Source organism: Rhamphochromis sp. 'chilingali', assembly GCF_963969265.1.
Source record: "Rhamphochromis sp. 'chilingali' genome assembly, chromosome: 12".
Lineage (NCBI taxonomy): Eukaryota > Metazoa > Chordata > Actinopteri > Cichliformes > Cichlidae > Rhamphochromis > Rhamphochromis sp. 'chilingali'.
Window position 1 is genome coordinate 12,497,463 of NC_137939.1, and position 21,500 is coordinate 12,518,962.

At 38.9% G+C, this 21,500-nt stretch overlaps 1 protein-coding gene and 1 long non-coding RNA gene across 2 annotated transcripts in view; both read left to right on the top strand.

The window, feature by feature from the left end:
* The first annotated feature begins 5,943 nt into the window (after positions 1–5,943).
* LOC308407739 lies at positions 5,944–7,532 on the top strand. The gene is made up of 3 exons (XR_013973715.1): positions 5,944–6,240; positions 6,353–6,422; positions 7,207–7,532. It is a non-coding gene; the product is annotated as an uncharacterized lncRNA (long non-coding RNA).
* A 5,249-nt stretch (positions 7,533–12,781) lies between these two features.
* The window catches only part of LOC308406609 (piggyBac transposable element-derived protein 4-like), a gene marked incomplete at both ends in the record, with an annotated part of 34,956 nt that continues 26,237 nt past the window's right edge, over positions 12,782–21,500 (top strand). The window contains 4 exons of the mRNA XM_080897689.1: positions 12,782–12,911; positions 13,062–13,147; positions 13,246–13,563; positions 13,653–14,082. Coding sequence (XP_080753815.1) covers positions 12,782–12,911; positions 13,062–13,147; positions 13,246–13,563; positions 13,653–14,082 — 964 coding nt within the window. The remainder of the gene's footprint in view (positions 12,912–13,061; positions 13,148–13,245; positions 13,564–13,652; positions 14,083–21,500) is intronic.

Consider the following 21,500-nt stretch of genomic DNA (forward strand, 5'->3'; position numbering starts at 1 on the left):
TTTCTGCTCTCATCCGCTTTCCCTTTCTCTGCACGCGCAAATAGTGTCAAGAGAGAATGCGAGAGCCCCGATGAATTTAATTATTCTCTATGGATACAGCACTACAGAATTCTTAAGTTGTGCACTCCCAATTTAGGAGTTCACAAGAACAATAAAAAGAAATCACAAAGGCATGCAAGGATTGTCTAATGAATTTGCAGGTCTAAATTTATTCATGCAGGTTTCAATCTCACCTCTGTCAAATGTGTTGCATGAAATTCACTGCAATGAAGTGTACTGGTGCTTTGTTCATTGCTCTGTAGGTGCATTGATTATTATTTTTTGTCTCTCTAATGTTTTCTTAAAAAAGTTAAATCCAAACTCCTCACCTGATCGGCCACAGGGTCCAGGTTTAGAGTTTTGCTCCAGTACAGTTGTGTTACAAACTTAATCATAGATTAAATCTGCTCAGGTCCCAAAAGGTAGTGTGCCAGCAAACAGGAAAGCAACTGCAAGTTAAATAAAACTGTTGTGAATAGTATGGAATTGCACAAACAGCAATGTAAGCTAATGTCAGAGGTAGTCCTCTTTGTGTTTAAAGCTGGGACTAAACCTGCTGTAAATGCTCTGTCATGTCAGACACATAATCTACCAGTTAAACAGCCTCCCAGCAGCCTCAGCAGTTGATGGCCTGTAAATTGTTGATCAGTGGCTTGGCACAGGCCACCCAAATTGATTCCAGGAGCATCCTCCAGGAGTGAGGGTGTCTCGACAAAGGCCAAATATACAGCCATGCATTAGAATGAGAAAGGGGGGGAATGGAAGTAGAGAGAGGCTAGGTAGAGGTAGAGGTAAAGAGTAGAGTGAGAGAGAGAGAAAGAAGGGTAGAAATGTCAGCGATTCTGTGTGTGTGTGTCACAATGGAGATATACACGAGAGACACGAGAGTGGAGGGTGGAAGAGAGGGAAAGAATAACAGTGAAGAATGAAAGTGTCTGTGTGTTTGAATGAGTGAGTCACAAGAGACAGAAATACATTTAGAAAGAAATAAAAAAAGAAACAGAGATATTTTACCACATAAATAATATAGATCAGTCTTTATGAAGTATATTGTTTTATTTAATATGCTTTTATATATCCATCCATTCTGCCAGCCAGCCAGACCTATCATAGGGCAGATGCCAGGATCTGAAAGTCTCTTGCTGGGCATTTAGCACACTCATGTAAGGAATTAGATCAGCATTTTGGAAAACAGATGCTGACAGCAGTGTCATGTCTTAACATGAAATATGGTGTGTGGTCATAGCTGAAGATAAATGTAGAAGAACAGGTTAGTCCAAAGCAGTAAAGTAAAATAGTATAACTAAGCTATTTACCTCTTGTTTAAATTCTACCAAGAATAATCACATAGCATCTGTGGTAAATAATAGGACCCCACCTTTTGGGGTTTTTTTTGTCACACTATGATTGTTAGGTTTGGTAGTTATCGTCCCTTCCTTTGACACTTAAGCCCTTGGTAAAATGACGTAAAGGGGAAAAAAAGTAATGTAAATTAGCGAGTGGCCCTCTCTGATTCGTGTGTCACGGAGAGGAAAATGGAGGGACTGGAAGGGGCAGCTCAATGGCTAAGAAAATCAAACAGCTTAAAGGATGAGAAAAAGCAAATGATGAAATTGGACTGACCTTTAAAATGTCTGATCAAACGCTGTATTCTTAATTCTGGTGGTTTCAGACATCCGTGCCTCTTTTCAAAGTGCATTTTCAGATTCATTGAAGAAAAAAAAATCCATTATTTATTATTAATTGGTGTACTTTGGCTCACTTTTGACTGTTTTCTTTTATTTCAGTAAATCCATTTTTTTGAAATATTAAAGAGGTTAATAATCTTTTACTTTGTAATTCACTCAATTTTATTTGGATAATTTAATCAATTTGCCTTTAAATGTGTTAATCTTTGATTTTTGTGCAATTATCTTTTAATTAATTTATAGATAGATAGATAGATAGATAGATAGATAGATAGATAGATAGATAGATAGATAGATAGATAGATAGATAGATAGATAGATAGATAGATAGATGTGTCTTTAACACACCTCAGAATAGCCACTCACAACAAAATACACCAATTAAAAGCTCGGGAGCTGTGGGACTTCACTCATTAACTTGCAAAGTTTTGGAACCAAACAGAGACCAAATTCATCAAACCAAAGTTTAGAATGTTATTTCTGCCCGCCAGTGTAATTTATCACGTTTAGGGAAGCTGTCACCAGTTAAGTGGATTGCCCGTAATTGTGGCTGGCCCATCACTAAACAGAACCGACTAAACCAGCTCATCAGGGACAGACTTGTGAAATGGAGGGTAGCGATCTCTTTATTCCTCAGCAGAGAATTGAAGGTGGCAATCTCTCTTTCTCTTAACTTGCCTGTCTTTCCTGTGCAGTGTTTTTTCTTCCTTCCTACTTTAATGCCTCACAGCTCTGCTCTGGATGTATATCAGATGTATTATTGTGAAAGGGTTTTAAATGCTTAACAAAATGCAGAAGGATTTATCTAAATACGCAAGTCCTGCGTGAATACTGGGAAAACTCCTGCTACACAATATCCATACAATACATTATTGCTCTTTCATGCTATGTTTATACTAGACTAAATAGTATTTTAGATTTGAGTGAAAACTAATTCTTACATATATAAAAATGTGTTCTCACTCCCCTTGTTCTCACTTTTCTAGATCAGTCATGTTATGATCAGCTAAAATTGTGATTCCACCTCTGAATGCTCTCTTTGCTGTTTTTGTTTTCACAGGGACGTGAATTGTTTGCATAACTTCCAGAAAATCCAAATTTTGTGGATGAGTACACACAGCAAATGTTCAGGCAGGCAACCGCAGTGCCAGATGTGCCTTGAACAAGACCTGTGACGAGGACTGTCTGGGTGCCTATATTTAAAACAAACAGAGAATCAGACATTCATTCAGTCCTGTTGCACTAGCTCCTACCCTCAAATCATATTGAAGATGCGGTACAATGTGGCATCGCTCATATTTAAGCTGCTCTCTCTCTTTTTTGTAATAAAAAGCAAACTCTGAACCCCACAGTGACAGTTTGTAGCAGCTAACACTGTTTAAATTGCACTTCAGCTCTTTAGCCTGTGCACACACAGACAGACTTTTACAAGCCTCAGCCAACGGGCCAAGCCCGGTCATTTCATGCCAGAGATCCACGCCAATTTCTCAGAGCTGACTGATTTTTTAAGAGAGATCGATGAACCCGAGGCTTATCAGATGAACAGATGTCGCACAGAGAACTATGGGTAATTACACTGGACTCATAATTCCCATCATCCCTATCCCCCCATGTGATTGAGTTTGTGTGAGTGTGGGTCAGAGAAAAGAGAGAGGCTCAGGGGCAGCTGGTTGTCTTCTTTTATGAGGTATGTCAACCTAAATAATTACTTTGCTGTGATTTGATCCCGTTAAATGACAATCTTCTGCTTTCTGTGTGAGATGTAAACCGGCTATAGTTTTTGGGGTAAAGTTCATAATTAAGATGTGACAATATTCACAGAATTTTTAAATAAGGTTTGTATTTGATGTGTATCATTGCTGCTGGAGTTAATGCCTCATGTTCTGCACTGTTAAAAAGAAAAAGCTGGGAAAACTCAAAATATCAAGGCAACATGATTGAATCCATTTTCAATATTTCTCAAAGTTTGACTGCTGTTGACTTTCCTAAGAGTTACATGTTTAGACAAGATTTTTGGCTACCTGAATTTTCATGTTCACCTAATTACAATATTCCTGTGAGGTTAACAATTAAATTCTATCTTCAGTGCCACATATTGCTACCCTCCCTGAGGATGGGTTTGTGTTCGTTGTATTTGAAAAACCAGGGACCTTGTATATACTGTAACAACACATGTAAGCTTGTGTGGTGGGGTGTGGTCTGCGGTGCCGTGAGGATGCACCTGCATGGCATCCGCAATCACGCCCACGGGGACTCAGGGGTTGATGGGTGTTGTGGTGGTGTGACATATGTTGAATAAAGATGGCTCAAAACAGATCTGTGGTCCCGCCGTGCCTTAATTCCAAAATGAACTGCTGAATATAGTTAAATGCATAGTTTCAAGTGCTTCCGAAAATTCATTCAAATAAAATTATTTGTTGCATTATTAGCAACGTTTAACGTAGAAAGCCATTTCCAAAAATGTTGGAGATTCTGAGAACTGGAGAAATGAGTACTGGATCCATGTGATCTTTGTGCCCTCGGGAGGCGCTGCATTAAAAACAGGAATGATTCTGTGTTGGAAATCACTGCATGGACTCAGGAACGCGTCCAGAAATCACTGTCTGTGATCCGTGTTCACAGACAGTGATTTCTGGCATCTATTTCAGTCACATCTACAATTGAAGATTAAAGTTCTGTCATGCAAACAAGAAACCATATGTGTAAACGATCTAATAATACTGCTGTTGTCTCTGGGCTAAAGCTCATTTAAAGTGGACTGAGACAAAGTGGAAAACTGTTCTGTGGTCAGACAAATAATATCACTTCCATCCTCCTACACCATGACACCCACATAGAGCTGTTCCAGAGTAGTTAAAGCGTGTAGGGTAGTGAAAGCTGTAACCTTTGGAGGTCCTTCAGGTGAACTGGAGATACATCCAAACATAAATGAATAATACCTGCATGTTTAAAGATAAAATGTGTGTAAATATATACACACACATCAGTTTAATATGAACACTATTCACAACAAACCAGTTGTGAGAAACGTTACATCCACTAAACTAAGAATCAGAATGCTCCACAGTCAAGTGCATATATGCTCACATGGATGTCTACAAGGACAATGCTGTAATTTGTAAGGCTGACTTAAGCAACAACAAAATCCTTGTTATGTAGCTTAGGGAAAACTCATTAGGGAAACAATGGGGGAGGAAGTTTGTTGGACTGACAAGCCTTCATTCTTTTTGTCATTGGCATATCTTTAATTCTGAGTCAGCTATATTTGAAAATTGTACTGAGATGATCAATTACTAGTTGGCACTATTACCCTGGAGATCATTATACTTGCCTTAGAGAATTCAGTTCAGTCAGCACCACTGTAGTTGAGGGACTATTGTTAGTTCCAGCTGCAGTAACTTATATTTTGGCAGTGTGGCTTCGTTCTGCCATTCCATTCTACGTGCATGACTGCATAAGACAGAATAATCATTCCTGCCTGCCTTTCCATGTGGATCCATGTAAGAGGTCTGCTACTCTTTAAGTCAGATCCAAAACAAAAGGAGCAGCTGTTGTGGAGGTGGGCTGCAAAGCGACTTGCAGGCGCACAGGAAATGTGCACTGCAGCTGTGCTTGACTTCTTAGCAAATCTGTTCAATTATATAAATCTTATAGAAGCCTGTGCAGGGTTCTAGTAAGACTATAATTCCCATCTTGGCTATATCATAGTGTGTGGATAATGTGGACCCAGAGTTGCAGAGTTGAAGACTTAGTTGCTGGACTAAACAGCCACTTCACAAACGCATGGCACAACACAGAAGAGCCACCTCCACAGGACAAGACTCAGCAGTCCATCTGCACCTTAAGGATAAAGGACACTCTTTCGAGGATGCCAATGTTCACATTTTGGACAGAGAGGACAGATGGTTTGAAAGAGGAGTGAAAGAAGCCATCTATGTCCACTGTGAGCGACCATCTTTGAACAGAGGCGGGGGTTTACGACACCAACTCTCTGCCATCTATAATCCAGTTTTGAGATCCCTTCCCAGACGCCTTAACGCCCACTCACACCCTGGGCCATCTGACCTCAGGAATTCGCATGATAAGGTGGGGCCAGGTTTCACAATGAACTCACCCGAAACTCTGGCTGATTGGGACCCACACCCAGTTTCACACCTTGGCTCAGGCGATTAGAGGATCATCAGGGGGTCCTTTTGTCCCTCTGTGGGGGGTTACTCCCACTAGGTTTATATCTGGGACTCTCCACCATTTGACCTTAGAACTGAAGAAGCTTCTTGGATGAGAGGTGAAACGTCTTCAAGTAACTTAAAGAAGTCCAGACGCTTTTCTTTGCAAGCTCCTTTGACTACGATGACCTGGATGACTGAGAACCTTCACAGACATCTTGCTGGACTAAAGGCAAACTTTTATTATGTGAAGCTGAAAAAAAAATTCAAAAACCCAACTTATTCCAAGACACTGCTTCATGCAACCACTACTTCTACTTCAGGATCAATCGCTAGAAAAAAAACGTGTGAGTGAAATCAAGAAAGCTGCATTAAATGTTGTGTCAATTGCAGACTGCAGTTTTTAAAGTTCTGTGCTGATCTTCGGGCCAAAACAAAGCTATTCTCAACTATTTTTAGGACTACAAAAACAGCTGTCAGGACATCAATCCAGTGGCAGGTGGAAGCTGAAGGAGAAGAAATGTGTTCGGTATGTGCCGTCAGTTTGAAATGCAGAGTTTGTTTGTATTTCTTTTTTTTCTTTTTTTCTTTTTTGAGTTACCTGACTGCAGCTCTCGAAAGTGATTTAATTCCCAGATGTCATTAAGCTGGCATCAACCGTTGATTTGCTTTGTAGTGCTTTGTTCTTGTTTGGAGAGCTATTTGTTCAAGGGTTTTACTGCAGGCATTTTTAACAGGAAACTCTGACTTCTTTGAGTTTGTGTGTACGTGTGGGTTTGTTGTTGCCGCTATAAATTGTTGCTAATGAAGCCGTGCTAGCTCCCCATCCGAGCAAACTTTGAAACGAGAAAAGAACATTGGTATAGCTGCTGGCAGACTTGATTGCTGTCTTCAAATGCAGCATCCATTAAGACGATGTAAATGTATGCGGCAAATGCACTTTCACTGTTTTAGCAATATTCTAAAATATTTCATCCTCTAAGATTCAAGAGAAAATAAATCAAATATAGGCTTTGCATTCCCATTGCACTTACATGCAATCACATATCTGCCTCTTTGTAGATCGTACGGATAAAGTAACAAGGGTTAGCTTTCAGTGCACCCAATATAGTTTGATTTACCTGTAGCCATTTAAAAAGGGGGGTGCACAATATTCCCCCTAATGTGAATTGAAAAGCACTGGAGGAGAAAATCATTTCATCACTCTATCTGAGATGGTGTCACAGGGGAGAGGGAGAACTGACTAATGTGTGTGTGTGTGTGTGTGTGTGTGTGTGTGTGTGTGTGTGTGTGTGTGTGTGTGTGGGAGACAGACAGTCATTTCAGTGGATCCACAGAGGATAAATGATTACCTCTGTTAAGATGGAGCTTTGAGCTGAAGAGACTGCGTGATGCTGTGATATTGAAGGCCCGGTGTGAATCCTATCGACCACAGTGCATCACCACCCACACAGCCTGCATTCATATAAACCTGCTAGCTATGCACTGGGTGCACAGTGTCACCACAACACCTTCTTAATATTGAGCTGTAACACCTTATGAAGAATTCATGATTTCACTGCTACCCTTCTTTGCATTTTCTCTTGAATTGTATTTCTGCCTGTCAGACTGACGGTCTGTTTAAAAGAACTGTCTACACATTTACACCCTGGAAAATGCTTAATGAAGTTTAGGACTAAGCTAAACATTATTAAGATTGTTATCTTTGTGTTTATTTGACAAGTTATAAAGATTCTGCAGGTCAACCTTTTGTCTCTAGTTTGACTGCAGTGAATTTTGAATCCATTGTGTTTCTGCCAGGCATGACCACTGGCCATGTGGTGTACGCCATTTTATCAGTTGTAATCACAGAAAATCTATTCAGAGCTATTACGACTGCTAGAAAGGCTACAACAATGAGGTCTGTCACCAGAACGACTCACGACTGGTACAATTATTTAACAAAGAAAAAGAGTTTGCTATAAATAAAGAACCAAGGAAAAACAAAAGAGAAAATATATACAGTCAAAGACAAACTACAGGGTGGGCCATTTATATGGATACACCGTAATAACATGGGAATGGTTGGTGATATTAAAGTCCTGTTTGTGGCACATTAGTATATGTGAGGGGGCAAACTCCTCAAGATGGGTGGTGACCATGGTGGCCATTTAGAAGTCGGCCATCTTGGATACAACTTTTGTTTTTTCAATAGGAAGAGGGCCATGTGACACATCAAACTTATTGGTAATGTCACAAGAAAAACAATGGTGTGCTTGGTTTCAACGTAATGATCATGGAAAATCTCATCTAGAAAATATCTTACATCCATGTGGTATTTTTTAAAGCTGATTTTAAACCAAAACTCTAAATATAATCTGCTCTGGAGTGTTATATTTGTTCAACACGAATACATATAGTTATTTTAAGAGCTAGAAAAGAAGGCAGCTGAACTTCTTTAGGTTTTTTTTTTGAAGATGTCTCACCTTTCATCCAAGAGGCTTCTTCAGCTCTGAAACCAACCGGTGGAAGGTCTGTAATGGGTGGTTAAAAACCTTTAGTGGTAATGACCCATGCCTTTTTTTCTCACATTTGCTCCTGTGATGACGCATATGATTAATAATGGGTCAACAACCACCTTCTAAAGGAGAACCCCTATTAAGGTTTAAATACCTGAGACTCTCCACCTTTTCTGATTCAAAACTTTTTGGGTGAGAGGTGAAACGTCTTCCAAAAAACCTAAAGAAGTCCACTCGTCATCTGTTCAGGCTCTTAAGACTATCATGACCAAGATGACTGAGGACCTAGACAGATATAAATATAGTATAGATAGTATAGAGAGCCATATTTCTAAGATTGAAGACCAAGACTTGTCAGCATACCTCAGTCTTCTTTAGAAGTAATCCCCTCTGGACCCAGGACATGAGAGAAGTTGAATATGATATAAAGAAAGGGCTTCTGTTATCGCTATTGCAAAACAATGTTAACTAGAAAAATTTGCATTTCCTGCGAAAATGCAGTGTGGATGCTTAAAGCTGAAGCTGTATGCAAAAAGTAGCTGAAAAAGCTGAAAAGTTGCAGAAATTGTAAAAACTTTGCAGAAGCAAAAGAAGTTTGCTAAAATGGAATAACTTAGCAGAACTGCAATATCTTAGAGGAAACATAATACTTGGCAGAAATACAATAGCATAGCAGAATTTAGCAGAAATATTGTAACTTACCAGAAACATGATAACTTCTCAAAAATACAAGAATTTAGGAGAAATAGTATAAGATAACAGAAAGAATATATTTAGCCAAAAATACTTAAACATTACAGAAACACTATGATTTAGAAAAATAGTACAACAGAGCAGAAATATTGTGATTTACCAGAGACACTGTGATGAACTATGAATATTGTAATTTTAAATTGAGACTATGTTTTAGCACAAATATTATAATTTGGCAGAAATACTATAATTTAGCAGAAATACTATATTAAGCACAAATCCTATAAAAAGCAGAAATGGTATGATTAAGCACAAATACTACATTTAGTAGAAATACTTTGTTTTAGCACAAATCCCATAAAAAGCAGAAATACTGTACTATGATTTAGTAGAAAAACTATAATTAATCAGAAATACTAAATTTAGCAGAAATACTATATTAAGCACAAATACTATGAAAAGCAGAAATAGTATGATTAAGCATAAATACTACATTTAGCAGAAACACTATATTAAGCACAAATCCTATAAAAGCAGAAATAGTATATTAAGCACAAATCTTATAAAATAGCAGAAATAGTATGATTTAGCACAATAGTAATAAGTTAAACAGAAAAATTGGAAAAGCAAAATGGACAGCTGAAAAAATGCTGAACATGCTGAGGGTCCCTCAAATATACTTGTTAAATGACAAAAATCTGCAAAAAAATTTATTACAGCCACACAATCACAAATATGTACACATGAGGAAACACACATGCACAGAGAGACCCACACACAAGATCCAATTCAGTCAACCAGTCTAAATATATTGAATTTAAATCTTAGAATGAGATCATCCCATTAAAAGCCTTTCTCTCTCTCTCTCTCTCTCTCTCTCTCTCTCTCTGACACACACACACACACACACACACACACACACACACACACACACACACACACACACACACACACACACACAGGGAGAGAGAAGTAAGTTTCTAGGTCAGCCTGGGAGCTGGTGAATTTGAATCCACCAATCAGAGAGGCTGTGCACTTTTCCCCACCAAAACAGGTGCATCTGTTTACACACGCAGCAGCACAGAGAGACACAGGATCATTGCAGTCTATTTCTCATAGTGACGACTCCCCTCAAACAAATGACCGTAATTTCCTAACCGTAGGGGCTAGAACGGTCATTCTTACACCGTTTTGTTCAGAAGAGATGGGGGAATCTTCAAGTGTTGACAATTTAATATTAAAATATGAATTTTTAGAGATATATGACATGGATGACTTGTTGACTTAGAAGCCACGAATTCCCCAATATGCAAATTTGAATGCCTGAGACCACATATGTGATTGGCTGGCTGGGAAGCCGTGCAGGCCCTGATTTGTGGATTTGAATTCCTCAGCCCTCAGATATGATTGGCTGGCTTAGAAGCCACGAAGGCCCCAATATGCAAATTTGAATGCCTCAGGACACTTATTTGATTGGCTGGGAAACTGTGCAGGCCCTGATTTGAAAATTTGAATGTCTCAGTCCTCACAGAGGATTGGCTGCCTGGGGACCTGGCAGAAATATATAGAAATACTATTATTAAGCATAAATACTACATTTAGTAGAAATACTATGTTTTAGCACAAATACTATAAAAAGAAGAAAAACTATAATTTAGCAGAAATACTATATTAAGCACAAATCCTATAAAAAGCAGGAATACTATAATTTAGAACAAATAGTATAAAAAGCAGAAATACTATAATTTAGCAGAAATACTATGTTAGGCACAAATCCTATAAAAAGCAGAAATACTATAATTTAGCAGAAATACTATGTTAGGCACAAATCCTATAAAAAGCAGAAATACTATAATTTAGCAGAAATACTATATTAGGCATAAATCCTATGAAAAGCAGAAATAGTATGATTTAGCAGAAATACTGTATTTAGCACAAGTACCGAAAAATACCAGAAATACTATGATTTAGCAGAATAGTAATAACTTATTGAAACACAAATGCACAGAGGGACACACAAACACAGGCTCTAATCCAGTCAACCAGTCTAACTATGTTCAATTTAACACTAGGAAGGCCCAGGCTTCTACCTTTCTACCTTTAAAACCCGCCACCAGCCAAATGGCTGGTAGGCTTTTAGCTAAGCTTTAGCTTCAGGCAAGTGGAAGCTAAATTGGCTAGTCATTCATATGTAAATTGGGTTGTTACCTGGGAATTCTGGAGGGAGGGGAGTGGGGGTGTGTGGATGAGGGGGTGGGGGAGCTGCTAAAAGCGGTGAGCTTCCTTTTGTTTCATCTTGATGCATTCTCAATCATCCAGGGAAACAAATCTCCAAAAGTCACCAACTTGGAGTGTTTCAGTTTGCCATCTTAGGGAGAAATCAACACACATGGGTGTATGTCCTTTGTTGCTGAGATTTATTGATAAAAACAGTACAAAAAATCAACCATTTGTACACATTTTTACAAATAATTATAAAAAGTGAGTGAGTACATTTCAACATTTTCAGCAATCACTCACAATCCTGGCACTGCCATGGTATCTGTAGTCTGCATTTACCTTGGCTTGGCTTCCTGATCAATTGTCCACTACCAAAAGGAAGCCAAGCCCTGTGATCACACCTTGTTTTGTTGTAAAGGGTGGCAGGGCTTGGCTTCCTTTTGGTAGTGGAGCATTGATCAGTCGTCCATTGTGGCATCAATGTGATCACACCTTGTTTTGTTGTAAAGGGTGGCAGGGCTTGGCTTCCTTTTGGTAGTGGAGCATTGATCAGTCGTCCATTGTGGCATCAATGTGATCACACCTTGTTTTGTTGTAAAGGGTGGCAGGGCTTGGCTTCCTTTTGGTAGTGGAGCATTGATCAGTCGTCCATTGTGGCATCAATGTGATCACACCTTGTTTTGTTGTAAAGGGTGGCAGGGCTTGGCTTCCTTTTGGTAGTGGAGCATTGATCAGTCGTCCATTGTGGCATCAATGTGATCACACCTTGTTTTGTTGTAAAGGGTGGCAGGGCTTGGCTTCCTTTTGGTAGTGGAGCATTGATCAGTCGTCCATTGTGGCATCAATGTGATCACACCTTGTTTTGTTGTAAAGGGTGGCAGGGCTTGGCTTCCTTTTGGTAGTGGAGCATTGATCAGTCGTCCATTGTGGCATCAATGTGATCACACCTTGTTTTGTTGTAAAGGGTGGCAGGGCTTGGCTTCCTTTTGGTAGTGGAGCATTGATCAGTCGTCCATTGTGGCATCAATGTGATCACACCTTGTTTTGTTGTAAAGGGTGGCAGGGCTTGGCTTCCTTTTGGTAGTGGAGCATTGATCAGTCGTCCATTGTGGCATCAATGTGATCACACCTTGTTTTGTTGTAAAGGGTGGCAGGGCTTGGCTTCCTTTTGGTAGTGGAGCATTGATCAGTCGTCCATTGTGGCATCAATGTGATCACACCTTGTTTTGTTGTAAAGGGTGGCAGGGCTTGGCTTCCTTTTGGTAGTGGAGCATTGATCAGTCGTCCATTGTGGCATCAATGTGATCACACCTTGTTTTGTTGTAAAGGGTGGCAGGGCTTGGCTTCCTTTTGGTAGTGGAGCATTGATCAGGAAGCCAAGCCCTATATATATGATACAATCTCACTACACTTAGCCTAATCCTTCATTGCCCTGAAGAATTCTGTGGTGTACGGACCTCCTCTCCAAGGAAAGAAAATGCAGAGAAGACTCACCACTCAGCAGGCCTTGGAAATGATCCTGAGGGAAGTCGACCCTTGTGACTCGGATGGAGAAGACCTACAAGTTCAGCCGGATTCGGACTCAGAGCTGTCTGATCAGTCTTCCGGTTAGTTGCATTTCATGTTATTTCCTATTTCATTTCAAATAAGTAAGTGGATGTAGTTTGTAAGTAAGATATTTCAGACATTATTCTGATACAGAGGAGGAGATACTGGACCTTCCCATTGCTCACAATTTGAATTTGTTCACACTGCAGATGAGGAGACTGCTTCTGCACCTAAAAAGAGAGCTTGTTTGGGGACTGAGACAGCGAAAGATGGCACAGTGTGGCGTGAAGAACAGGTGGGGACCTGTCTCCCTTTCACCCCAATAGAAGCGTACGCTGCAGATGGAGAGCCAACGGCTAAGGCCAGGAGAAATATCACGAGTCGCCTTCGGAGCTTCCGGACAAGTTTGGGATCAAGTTTTGGGTGGCTTGCGACCTAAAATCCAAGTACATTTGCAATGTCTTCCCATATCTTGGCAAGGACCCCAGTCGTCCCACTGGGGAGAGACTTTCTGAAAATGTAGTAATGAGGCTGATGGAACCATTCCTAGACAAGGGCAGAAATGTTACCACGGACAATTTTTTCACATCGCTTTCACTTGCGCAAAAACTTCTTAGACGGAAAACCACCATCCTCGGCACAGTCAACAAGATTCGCAGGGAAATTCCTCAATCCACTAGACAGACAGATCGCAATGAATTCACCACTCAGGTATGTTGCAGGTCTTTTCTGGTTCTATGTTTATGTGTTTCATTGTGTGTAAAAGTGCTATGGAAATAACAATTTATCTTATTTCTTAGGTGTTTTCAACCTCTGCTGCCACGCTGACGGCGTATGCGGCCAAACGGAAGAAGACAGTCTATATTCTTAGCAGCATGCACGGCGTGGTTCAGACTGATAACACTACCAAAAGGAAGCCAAACACTGTCACCCTTTACAACAAAACAAAGTGTGGCGTGGATGTGATGGACCAGATGGTTCGGGAGTACACTGTCCGCAGAGGAACACGGCGCTGGCCAGTTGCCGTGTTTTATAACATGATTGACATGGCAGCACTGAATGCACATGTGCTGTATCAAGCATGCTCCGGGACGAAGGAAAGACGGGTGGACTTCCTGGTGGAGCTTGCAAGGGAGTTAGCTCACTCTCATGTAGCTGCGAAGAAGGCAAGAAAAGAACAGTTGCCTTTGACACAACCCTCCACACCTAGCCCTGGAAAAAGAGCCATGTGTCAGGTCAAACACAATTGCAAGAACAATCATGCCACTGTGCGATGTGTTCACTGCAACAGATACACATGTGGTAAATGCAGACTACAGATACCATGGCAGTGCCAGGATTGTGAGTGATTGCTGAAAATGTTGAAATGTACTCACTCACTTTTTATAATTATTTGTAAAAATGTGTACAAATGGTTGATTTTTTGTACTGTTTTTATCAATAAATCTCAGCAACAAAGGACATACACCCATGTGTGTTGATTTCTCCCTAAGATGGCAAACTGAAACACTCCAAGTTGGTGACTTTTGGAGATTTGTTTCCCTGGATGATTGAGAATGCATCAAGATGAAACAAAAGGAAGCTCACCGCTTTTAGCAGCTCCCCCACCCCCTCATCCACACACCCCCACTCCCCTCCCTCCAGAATTCCCAGGTAACAACCCAATTTACATATGAATGACTAGCCAATTTAGCTTCCACTTGCCTGAAGCTAAAGCTTAGCTAAAAGCCTACCAGCCATTTGGCTGCTCTCCGGGTTTTAAAGGTAGAAAAGCCAAATGGCTGGGCTCTGGGCCTTCCTAGTGTTAAATCCTACAATGACATGCTGCCAAATAAGGGCAGGGTCCTCTCTCTCCCACTAAACACACACACACACACACACACACACACACACACACACACACACACACACACACACACACACACACACACACACACACACAGGGAGAGAGGACTAAGTTTCTAGGTCAGCCTGGGAGCTGCTAAATTTGAATCCACCAATCAGAGAGGCTGTTTACGTTTTCCCGCCAAAACAGGTGCATCTTTTTACACACGCAGCACAGAGACATAGACCTGCTTCTTTCAGTTTATTTCACATAGTGAGGATTCCCCTCAAACAAATGACCATAATTTCCTAACCATAGGGGCTAGAGCGGTCATTCTTACACCGTTTTGTTCAGAAGAGATGGGGGAATCTTCAAGTGTTGACAATTTATCATTAAAATATGAATTTTTAGAGATATATGACATGGATGACTTGTTGACTTAGAAGCCACAAATTCCCCAATATGCAAATTTGAATACCTGGAGCCCACAAACATGATTGGCTGGCTGGGAAGCTGTGCAGGCCCTGATTTGTGGATTTGAATTCCTCAGCCCTCAGATATGATTGGCTGGCTTAGAAGCCATGAAGGCCCCAATATGCAAATTTGAATGCCTCAGGACACATATATGATTGGCTGGGAAACCGTGCAGGCCCTGATTTGAAAATTTGAATGTCTAAGTCCTCACAGAGGATTGGCTGCCTGGGGACCTGGCAGAAATATATAGAAATACTATGATTAAGCATAAATACTACATTTAGTAGAAATACTATGTTTTAGCACAAATACTATAAAAAGCAGAAATACTATAATTTAGCAGAAATACTATATTAAGCACAAATCCTATAAAAAGCAGAAATAGTATGATTAAGCATAAATACTACATTTAATAGAAATACTATGTTTTAGCACAAATAGTATAAAAAGCATAAATACTGCAATTTAGCAGAAATACTATATTAGGCACAAATCCTATAAAAAGCAGAAAAAGTATGATTAAGCATAAATACTACATTTAGTAGAAATACTATGTTTTAGCACAAATCCTATAAAAAGCAGAAATACTGTACTATGATTTAGTAGAAAAACTATAAATAATCAGAAATACTATATTTTGCACAAATCTTATAAAATAGCAGAAATAGTATGATTTAGCACAATAGTAATAAGTTAAACAGAAAAATTGGAAAAGCAAAATGGACAGCTGAAAAAATGCTGAACATGCTGAGGGTCCCTCAAATATACTTGTTAAATGAAAAAATCAGCAAAAAAATGCACAGGGAGAGAGAAGTAAGTTTCTAGGTCAGCCTGGGAGCTGCTGAATTTGAATCCACCAATCAGAGAGCCTGTGTACTTTTTCCCGCCAAAACAGGTGCATCTTTTTACACACGCAGCACAGAGAGGCACAGGATTATTGCAGCCTATTTCTCATAGTGACGACTCCCCTCAAACAAATGACCATAATTTCCTAACCGTAGGGGCTAGAGCGGTCATTCTTACACCGTTTTGTTCAGAAGAGATGGGGGAATCTTCCAGAGTTGACAATTTATCATTAAAATGTGAATTATTAAAGATATTTGACTTCTAATGCACCATAACTGAGTAGAGCGAAGCAAAAACTGGCTTGACTTGCCCTCAAACAACGCTTTGTAACTCGAAATCTATTTGGAGTATCGATATCATTCTTTCACCGTAAGAGACAGCAGGCTTTGGTGAACAGTCATGGAAATTTTCAGGTCTCTGTGGAAATCCAACAAAAAGTTATGACGAGAGAAAAAAGTGGTTCATTTCCACAGTTTGAAATCTGAAGAAATCTGAGCGAGGGACAAATTTCCTACCCTCAAACAAACATAATTCATGGCCAAATGGTAATAGGTGAGAAAACAATTCTTGAATTGTGAGCGTCAGGAGTGTCTGAAGATATACCAGGACAAGCCTCATGTCTTAACTTTGCTTCGTTAAGGAGATATGACGATTCGAATATGCCTCTCATTACAGAAATCCAGCCATGATTTTGAACAAACTCTCCATTGACTTTGTATGAAGAGTTTTCTGACCTTGTGTTGGTGTGAGGAGATTTGCCAAAATTCTATAAATCCCACAACAATGATAGTGACATTTTCTGAAAGCCAGCAAAAATACCTACGTTTTGATGTATAATTTGTGGAAGTTGAGTGAAAATTGAGCAAGTAGCAAGAAGTTGTTCGGACATGAAGTGAAAATTGCAAAACCTTCAGTGACACACTGGAAGCCAAGAGCATAGCAACCATAACAACGCATGTATTTTGTGAAAAATCACAATTGTGCAACTCAAAACTTTAAGAGGCATAAAAGTAAAATGGTAAAAGATTTGAAAAAGCTGAATAATACATGAATAGCCCAATAATTTGTGAACATTTTAAAGTTTGAATGGTTGTTCTAGGTGAAAGTATGAGGAAGTAGTTAAGTTTCAAAAACAAGCAAAATTTAGCAGAATTTTGGAAGTTTCCCATTCATTTCAATGGGACAAATTAAAGGAAAAAAGTGGAATATTTTAAAAAGTATAATAGCAAAAAATAGCAAAAGTCATAGCGATCATTAGCAGAAATAGCAGAATAGTTTAAAATTTGAACGGTGAAAATCGGCTGAAAATTGTGGAAGTACTTAAGTGCCAAAAAGTGTACGGAAGCAACTGGAACTAGAAAAATTTGCATTTCCTGCGAAAATGCAGTGTGGATGCTTAAAGCTGAAGCTGTATGCAAAAAGTAGCTGAAAAAGCTGAAAAGTTGCAGAAATTGTAAAAACTTTGCAGAAGCAAAAGAAGTTTGCTAAAATGGAATAACTTAGCAGAACTGCAATATCTTAGAGGAAACATAATACTTGGCAGAAATACAATAGCATAGCAGAATTTAGCAGAAATATTGTAACTTACCAGAAACATGATAACTTCTCAAAAATACAAGAATTTAGGAGAAATAGTATAAGATAACAGAAAGAATATATTTAGCCAAAAATACTTAAACATTACAGAAACACTATGATTTAGAAAAATAGTACAACAGAGCAGAAATATTGTGATTTACCAGAGACACTGTGATGAACTATGAATATTGTAATTTTAAATTAAGACTATGTTTTAGCACAAATATTATAATTTGGCAGAAATACTATAATTTAGCACAAATACTATAAAAAGCAGAAATACTATAATTTAGCAGAAATACTATATTAAGCACAAACCCTATAAAAAGCAGAAATACTGTACTATGATTTGGTAGAAAAAACTATAATTAATCAGAAATACTATATTTGGCAGAAATACGGTATTTGGCACAAATCTTATAAAATAGCAGAAATAGTATGATTTAGCACAATAGTAATAACTTAAACAGAAAAATTGGAAAAGCAAAAATGGACAGCTGAAAAAATGATGAACATGCTGAAAGTCCCTCAACTATCCTTGTTAAATGAAAAAAATCAGCAAAAAAATCTATAACAGCCACACAATCACAAATATGTACACATAAGAAAACACACATGCACAGAGAGACACACACACAAGATCCAATTCAGTAAACCAGTCTAAATATATTGAATTTGAATCTTAGAATGAGATCATCCCATTAAAAGCCTTTCTCTCTCTCTCTCTCTCTGTCACACACACACACACACACACACACACACACACACACACACACACACACACACACACACACACACACAGGGAGAGAAAAGTGAGTTTCTAGGTCAGCCTGGGAGCTGCTGAATTTGAATCCACCAATCAGACAGAGAGCCTGTGCACTCTTTCCCTCCAAAACAGGTGCATCCTTTTTACACACGCAGCACAGAGAGACACAGGATCATTGCAGTCTATTTCTCATAATGACGACTCCCCTCAAACAAATGACCATAATTTCCTAACCGTAGGAGCTAGAACGGTCATTCTTACACCGTTTTGTTCAGAAGAGATGGGGGAATCTTCAAGTGTTGACAATTTATCATTAAAATATGAATTTTTAGAGATAAATGACACGGATGACTTGTTGACTTAGAAGCCACGAATTCCCCAATATGCAAATTTGAATACCTGGAGCCCACATACATGATTGGCTGGCTGGGAAGCTGTGCAGGCCCTGATTTGTGGATTTGAATTCCTCAGCCCTCAGATATGATTGGCTGGCTTAGAAGCCATGAAGTCCCCAATATGCAAATTTGAATGCCTCAGGACACATATATGATTGGCTGGGAAACCGTGCAGGACCTGATTTGAAAATTTGAATGTCTAAGTCCTCACAGAGGATTGGCTGCCTGGGGACCAGGCAGAAATATATAGAAATACTATGATTAAGCATAAATACTACATTTAGTAGAAATACTATGTTTTAGCACAAATCCTATAAAAAGCAGAAATACTATAATTTAGCAGAAATACCATATTAAGCACAAATCATATAAAAAGCAGAAATACTATATTAAGCACAAATTCTATAAAAAGCAGAAATACTATATTAAGCACAAATCTTATGAAATAGCAGAAACAGTATGATTTAGCACAATAGTAATAAGTTAAACAGAAAAATTGGAAAAGCAAAATGGACAGCTGAAAAAATGCTGAACATGCTGAGGGTCCCTCAAATATACTTGTTAAATGAAAAAATCAGCATAAAAATGCACAGGGAGAGAGAAGTAAGTTTCTAGGTCAGCCTGGGAGCTGGCGAATTTGAATCCACCAATCAGAGAGGCTGTGCACTTTTCCCCACCAAAACAGGTGCATCTGTTTACACACGCAGCAGCACAGAGAGACACAGGATTTTTGCAGTCTATTTCTCATAGTGACGACTCCCCTCAAACAAATGACCGTAATTTCCTAACCGTAGGAGCTAGAACGGTCATTCTTACACCGTTTTGTTCAGAAGAGATGGGGGAATCTTCAAGTGTTGACAATTTAATATTAAAATATGAATTTTTAGAGATATATGACATGGATGACTTGTTGACTTAGAAGCCACGAATTCCCCAATATGCAAATTTGAATGCCTGAGACCACATATGTGATTGGCTGGCTGGGAAGCCGTGCAGGCCCTGATTTGTGGATTTGAATTCCTCAGCCCTCAGATATGATTGGCTGGCTTAGAAGCCACGAAGGCCCCAATATGCAAATTTGAATGCCTCAGGACACTTATTTGATTGGCTGGGAAACTGTGCAGGCCCTGATTTGAAAATTTGAATGTCTAAGTCCTCACAGAGGATTGGCTGCCTGGGGACCTGGCAGAAATATATAGAAATACTATTATTAAGCATAAATACTACATTTAGTAGAAATACTATGTTTTAGCACAAATCCTATAAAAAGAAGAAAAACTATAATTTAGCAGAAATACTATATTAAGCACAAATCCTATAAAAAGCAGAAATACTATAATTTAGCAGAAATACTATGTTAGGCACAAATCCTATAAAAAGCAGAAATACTATAATTTAGCAGAAATACTATGTTAGGCACAAATCCTATAAAAAGCAGAAATACTATAATTTAGCAGAAATACTATATTAGGCATAAATCCTTTGAAAAGCAGAAATAGTATGATTTAGCAGAAATACTGTATTTAGCACAAGTACCGAAAAGTACCAGAAATACTATGATTTAGCAGAATAGTAATAACTTATTGAAACACAAATGCACAGAGGGACACACAAACACAGGCTCTAATCCAGTCAACCAGTCTAACTATGTTCAATTTAAATCCTACAATGACATGCTGCCAAATAAGGGCAGGGTCCTCTCTCTCCCACTAAACACACACACACACACACACACACACACACACACACACACACACACACACACACACACACACACACACACACAGGGAGAGAGGACTAAGTTTCTAGGTCAGCCTGGGAGCTGCTGAATTTGAATCCACCAATCAGAGAGGCTGTTTACGTTTTCCCGCCAAAACAGGTGCATCTTTTTACACACGCAGCACAGAGACATAGACCTGCTTCTTTCAGTTTATTTCACATAGTGAGGACTCCCCTCAAACAAATGACCATAATTTCCTAACCATAGGGGCTAGAGCGGTCATTCTTACACCGTTTTGTTCAGAAGAGATGGGGGAATCTTCAAGTGTTGACAATTTATCATTAAAATATGAATTTTTAGAGATATATGACATGGATGACTTGTTGACTTAGAAGCCACGAATTCCCCAATATGCAAATTTGAATACCTGGAGCCCACATACATGATTGGCTGGCTGGGAAGCTGTGCAGGCCCTGATTTGTGGATTTGAATTCCTCAGCCCTCAGATATGATTGGCTGGCTTAGAAGCCATGAAGGCCCCAATATGCAAATTTGAATGCCTCAGGACACATATATGATTGGCTGGGAAACCGTGCAGGCCCTGATTTGAAAATTTGAATGTCTAAGTCCTCACAGAGGATTGGCTGCCTGGGGACCTGGCAGAAATATATAGAAATACTATGATTAAGCATAAATACTACATTTAGTAGAAATACTATGTTTTAGCACAAATACTATAAAAAGCAGAAATACTATAATTTAGCAGAAATACTATATTAAGCACAAATCCTATAAAAAGCAGAAATAGGATGATTAAGCATAAACACTACATTTAGTAGAAATATTATGTTTGAGCAAAAATCCTATAAAAAGCAGAAATACTATATTAGGCACAAATCCCATAAAAAGCAGAAATAGTATGATTAAGCATAAATACTACATTTAGTAGAAATACTATGTTTTAGCACAAATAGTATAAAAAGCAGAAATACTGTAATTTAGCAGAAATACTATATTAGGCACAAATCTTATAAAATAGCAGAA